This window comes from Glandiceps talaboti, chromosome 8 (genome assembly GCF_964340395.1).
Source record: "Glandiceps talaboti chromosome 8, keGlaTala1.1, whole genome shotgun sequence".
Lineage (NCBI taxonomy): Eukaryota > Metazoa > Hemichordata > Enteropneusta > Spengelidae > Glandiceps > Glandiceps talaboti.
Window position 1 is genome coordinate 16,396,894 of NC_135556.1, and position 6,000 is coordinate 16,402,893.

Genomic DNA, 6,000 nt, shown 5'->3' on the forward strand with positions numbered 1-6,000 from the left:
GTTAATGTACTCCTTCAGGTATATGAGGGTCCTGAAGTGCATGGAATAGTGCTTGATGAACACTGCATATACAAATGCAATCTGAGCATGAAACTGTATGTGGAAAATGCTCCATCAAGCACTCTGTGAAAAGTTGCAAAGTGCTTGATTTACATACCCCAAATATGTCAGTCCACCTCTTTCTATATGATTAGAATAAACTAGGGTTTAGACATGAATTGAAGAACTTACCGTCCTGATGCAGTATAGTCACAGTACACAGCTGAAGGGAAACACGAGAGTTCAACATTATTAGACATATTATCATGTACATGTATTGTTGTTGTTAGAAGTAGTAGTACATTTCATCAACCAACCCACCAACACATACAATTGTACAAGCATATAGATAACACTAAACCTCCATTATGTAAGTGTTTAGAAAGTGCTACACTTGATTAACATAACAATGACATAAAACAATGCTAGCTTCATATCAGGAAAAGGCAGCCCATGGAGGTAGGTAGTTTCAACCTCCATGGGTAGCCCCACTTCTAGCCCTATTTGCACCATAGACAGTGGAGGCTCTATTCTTGCACAAAGTATTCTTGAGTACGAGCTTGTTCGATGCTCTTTTGTTTACAGGGAAAAATTATCCAAATAACGATGTTGTAGTTGCAGTAATATTGAAATATTAAGCTAAAGTTTCTCTAAACTGGTCTGAGCCTAATATGATAAAAAATATGAGTATTTTTGGAGAGAGTGGGTGTAGTGGTTCAATCCCGGGGTTCAATATAGACGAGAGACCATCGTATTGTACAGAAACACTGTTAGAACATTGACTAAGTGACTGCAAAACCCCATTAATTAAAGAAAGGGGATATAGGTTGAATTCGCGATCTCAACAACGCTTGCCATAGAAAGAAACGTACCTTGCCGTCGACCATACGGTGCCGAAAACAGAGCGTCTCGGCCGATTACATTTTCGTCAATATATTTGATGAACTTGGCATTGCCTTCAAGGTTCTTCTTTTTCGGCAGAAAGCTTTGTTGTTTAGAGTCGTCCTGTGGTAGTTGATAAAACTTACGATCACCGAACGGCAGAGAGGTTTGAGAAAACCGATCGTGCTGACTAGTGTGACTTGTCGCCATCATGGTGACCATGTGTTTGAAATCGAGGCAGGGATACCTTTTCTAGTCACATGACAATATTTGATGACATCATCAAATTTGCCGGGACGGGGACACCGGAAATTCAGTTCAGTTCATTTGATTAAGGGACGAATATCCGCAGATAATGAAGTCCCATTCGATCATATTTTGATTTATTGCAAATTTTGTTGCATAGATTCGTCCAAGATATTAAATCACATTATCATTCATAACATCATCTGTCATGACATAAATGCAAATTAGCAAGTTAAGAAACAAGGAAGTCATACCCGGTATTATATACATGGTGTGGATACATGTATTCTACTTCTGCTTGTGTTTGATACTCAGTGTGCGAAACACCTTGCGATTATCGCGCCAGTGTGGAATTGATGTCCTGTTGAATATTTACAGATCTTTACAGTTTTGATTAGAAGGTCTTGTAAGTTTACTTGTTGTACATGTAGTAATGTTTTGAAGGGAGGTGGTAAGTTCTATTCCCGGATTGTTCTTGGATAGTGAACCATGAATATTGATAGTGCTTTTTATTGAACGGTGGTTCATGCAGAATGTGTGGACAGTATACCATGGAGGTCTCCCCTTATATACCTCCATGGGTATACCTGCTTGTCTTGTAGATCTGAATGTGTGTGCTGAGTGATAGAGGGACTGTGTGGGAGAATGTTTTCTTTCGCGTTGATTGGACCTGCGCGATCACAGAATCGAAGCAAGTGTAATTTTACCCCTTTCATATATAGTTGGCTAAACACGCCTATATTATCGATATTATCGACATTTCATTGCATTCTGATAGAAACATTCTGATACATATTTCGGGAAACAAATGCCTGTGTTCGAGCGCGAGGCAAAATCAATTTTGGTGTCAAAATGTGCAGGCCAGGTGTAAGGCTAAAACTCTTATACCACGTAGTAAATTACCAGGATATTTACCTGGTAAATCATATACAGTATTATATTAATAATGACAAGACTGACACTGATCATGTGATGTGCGCATGCCCATGGGTCACTTGATTTCAAATCGTGAGAGCTCGAGCGCCCTACTTTACGCGTATAAAAAGTATTGCATCCAGAAGAACTCTCTTTGGGTAATATTGAGGTAACCGATTCGCTATCAGGACTAGTTTCCCCTTGACTAGCTGTTGTGTTTCAAGTCACTTTGAAGAAGCAAAGTTTCATAATCATCATATGGTTATTCGAGAGAAGGTTATCTTGTGGGTAGACCGTAGAGTACAAAGGTCACACAGGGAGACTATGGCGGAGTATTAAGGCCATATGTATAAACGAACTTCATTTCGGTGTGTGTGGGTGGGGGGGGGGGGGCACAGGGGCGTGTAATATTTCATAGATTGTTGTTTTTTCAGGTCTAAATATAACAACCTTTTGATTAATATATATTCCTACATGTAAGAGGAAGAGACATAATATTTCTTCATAGTATAGAGATTGATACATTTGTAGCAGCAAGATTCGTACGATATTTTCCTAAGAAAACGGCATTTTAAGCAATAAGAAAACAACAATCTATGAAATATTACACGCCCCTGTGGGGGTGGGGTCTGGCGTCAATGCGAGTGTTGATCTTCATTTTCGTGCTTTTACATGTAGCCAAATTTCGAAACTAACACGCCTTCGATGATAAACAGGTTCAGTATACTGAGATGTTGTATGTTGTTGGTAGGTTGCTCCGTGTAAGTTGATTAAAAATCTTTTAATTATATTCTTAGAGTCACTATAAATGATACATGTATGTAGTGCTGGTTTTCAGGTAGTATTTTAATGTACTACTTACCATCATGCTTACTTTACATTCAGCATCGATCGTTGTGGTGTGACCGCTACAATTTTCATCGTGTTTACATCATTAACGTCGATGTCACACTTATGCAGTTCGTTTAGGGTGGGGGTGGGGGGTTGTCCTAAATGAACGGAGCTCGCTTACATGTATTTAACTTGATGACATGGTGCTGTACTCTACCCTACCTAGGCCTACTCCACTCTACCCCTCTTCTCACTCTCCTCCGGAGTCCCTTCCCTTCCCTTTTAGTTTTGCGTCGTCCTACTACATCTATCACCTGATAGGTCTAACCATGTTTGAGAGTAACATGCATAGTTTTGTCCTTCAGGTGATTCTACGGTCGTAAACAATGTCATCAGACGAGTCAGCTGATGGATCAACGGAATGGGAATCATACGGCGAATCGATTGAAGAGTGGTATAAATGTAGTGATGACATGGCACAGTTTGAGACTTGGATACATACCCGATTTCTTGATATTGTCAGAGAAATTTCTTTTCCCGCCACAAAGGATGGGCTTCGTGAGGATGTGTTTCGTCATGTCGATGTAGGCTCTGGGAATGGTTAGTACAAGTAATGTAGGCACACAAAAAATGGGAAAATTCTGATGGTCTGAAAGGGGGGGGGTTCAATGTCATGTAATATTTTGCTCATGATATGAACCAACTTTAAACCCAGGAGCAATCATTTACCAAGTACATTTGCAAAATTTCTTGTGACTTCGCTGCAAGAAGTTCTTAAACCTATTTTGAATTATCATGAGGTGGGTGACTGCCGGAGAATGTGTTTGATTGTGCCATAATCTGAAGGGTATTGAAGACAATTTTCAAGTTTAAGGGGGGGGGGGCTACAAAAAATTCCCGGGTTCATTTTGGAGGGGCGTGCAATTTTTTTGAGATCGCCGAGGGGTCTGCGAAAAAAAGTACCAAAATATTTTTTCCGTAAATTTGACTCATTTTCTGAGCCTGGAAAACTCCATTGTAAGGAGCTGAGGTTTGTTATATTTCATGATATCATACCATATTTTTTTTATCTCTCTCGTGATATTTTATTTCAAAACTGGTTCAGGTCAAAGATGTTGTCAGTTACTTCAAGAGATATTGACTTGTCATAGGAAGGTAATGTGTAGGGGTGTTGAACCTATGGCGGACGAAATGTCAAAGTTAAAAACTTTGGTTACCAGCAAGGGTTTTGATAATGTCACATTTGACCTGCGACAACAAACGACCGAGGAATACCAGGTTAGTGATGACTGAATATCACATGATATTGCTTATAATTACCATATTAAACATTTTGATTCTTAGCATGTATGAATCACCCAAACATAACAGACGTTTGTCCCACGAGTTAGTTACACCTATGCAGTGTAACTGCATTTTGCTCCTTTTTTCAAAGTCAATTGGTGCCACTGTCAGTGTCATTATACGTTGAACAAAAGATAAATACAGTCAATGTCATTATTCCGTAAAACAATGGTATATAAAATTACATTTAAGATCATACCATGCATAAATGTGAGATCAAGTACTTTATACATTCACTGAGCTAGTGCATAAATTTAAAGTACAGACTACATACTTCATCATTTGACTATTGTTATGGGCATGGTCTTGTTGCTAAGCATATTTCCATACACCTTTTTTGAATGTTTATCCACTTTTATACCTATTTATCGGCCCTGTTGTTATTTTTGTGTTAGACATCGTCATCTGACTGTTGCTAAGGGTGTGGTCATGGTTGCTAAGGCCATTTTCAGACCCATTTGCCATATAGCTGTTCACACACACACACACACACACACACACACACACACACACACATTTCACCATGTCTATAGCACTACTGCACCTCAGTTCAGTTTGTTAAAAACTTAAAAACCTCTTCTGAACATTTACAATGCGTTCATATTTAGGTGACCAAACAGGCGAATCATTATTACATGCTCTAAATGACTGGAAATAAAGTGGTGTGCTCTGAAAACTCTGGCATTATTGACTGAATTGCAACATCTCTGTATATCTCACACTTGCATTTCCTCTATAGGACCGTTCTTCTGCGGCATTTGACACCAAGTTTCAGCTGGTTACATTACTAGAAATGATATTGGTGGTGAAAGATGTTGAAAATACGATTATGCATTACTTTGACAACGAAATGGAAGAAGGATCTGTTATGATAATCACTGTAGTATCAGGTATGAAGCAGAGTTATTTATTTATTTTACGTCAAAAATATATATTAGAAACTTAAAGCCCAGACAATATTTTGTTACACTGTCAGGCCAATTTCAAAAGGTGGCATGTTATAGTTATTATGGAAGGCATTCAGTTTAAATTTTGTTTATAATTACAATATATACTTTGTTGTGTAGATTCTAGTTAAAATGATGACGTTGTGAAATAATCGTAGGATTCAGTGACATGTTATCTTTTCATTTATAGACATTTCGCCAACCTGTCATTGTAAGCCACTAACTGAAGATTTGAGCCCATATAAGGTAAAGTCATCATCAGCTGTGCGCCAAGCTCTGGAAAAGAACAATGTCAAATACAAAGAAGAACTCATTCCATACAAGGTGGACGTCACGAAGTGTTTTCAAGATGATAGCCGTGCTGGAATGCTTCTGTTGGATATGATTACCGTCATACCTGAATTTAAAAAGAAGGCCAGTCCTGATTTGTTTCAGAAAGTGTTAGCTGTTTTACGGTCTCACTCAACCAAAGCCGACGACAAAATATATGCACACTTTGGCTTTGATGTGTTTATTGTATACAAAAACAAGTAGAAGTCGAGAGTGTCGATTCAAACTATTGTAATGTATGGTACATACAGAGTTCGGGGCGAGTTTTGAAATTATGAAATTTAATTTTACAAATGAGATTGTACATTACAATTTTAAGGGCAATATAATATATGTTTAACGTTTATAGATTGCCTAATGTTATCAACGTTACTTTCCCTGACATACTTTTAATTTCTAAGCTAATGGTGTTAAAAGAAATGCCATTATCACAGCCGGTAATTCTTCAGTTTAACTCTTGCAATTA

The 6,000-nt window shown here is 38.2% G+C and overlaps 2 protein-coding genes across 2 annotated transcripts in view; one reads left to right on the forward strand and one right to left on the reverse strand.

The window, feature by feature from the left end:
* Window positions 1-1,131, reverse strand: part of LOC144439269 (uncharacterized) — a 32,409-nt gene extending 31,278 nt beyond the window's left edge. Inside the window, exons 1-2 of the mRNA XM_078128543.1 lie at window positions 912-1,131; window positions 232-262 (exon numbers count right to left, since the gene is read on the reverse strand). Of these exons, the coding sequence (XP_077984669.1) occupies window positions 232-262; window positions 912-1,131 (251 nt within the window). The remainder of the gene's footprint in view (window positions 1-231; window positions 263-911) is intronic.
* A 2,168-nt stretch (window positions 1,132-3,299) lies between these two features.
* Window positions 3,300-5,787, forward strand: LOC144439548 (histamine N-methyltransferase-like). Its single transcript, XM_078128857.1, has 4 exons — window positions 3,300-3,513; window positions 4,019-4,191; window positions 4,997-5,147; window positions 5,395-5,787. The coding sequence occupies exons 1-4, from the start codon at window positions 3,300-3,302 to the stop codon at window positions 5,736-5,738; spliced, it is 882 nt and encodes a 293-aa protein (XP_077984983.1). The 3' UTR covers window positions 5,739-5,787.
* Window positions 5,788-6,000: the final 213 nt, after the last annotated feature.

Excerpts from the sequence above, each read along its gene's own strand:
- LOC144439548 (XM_078128857.1), top strand. The coding sequence starts at position 3,300 with ATGTCATCAGACGAGTCAGCTGATGGATCAACGGAATGGGAATCATAC. Across the intron at positions 3,514-4,018 it reads CGATGTAGGCTCTGGGAATG|GTCAAAGATGTTGTCAGTTA; the intron begins GTTAGTACAAGT and ends AAACTGGTTCAG. Across the intron at positions 5,148-5,394 it reads GATAATCACTGTAGTATCAG|ACATTTCGCCAACCTGTCAT; the intron begins GTATGAAGCAGA and ends TTTCATTTATAG.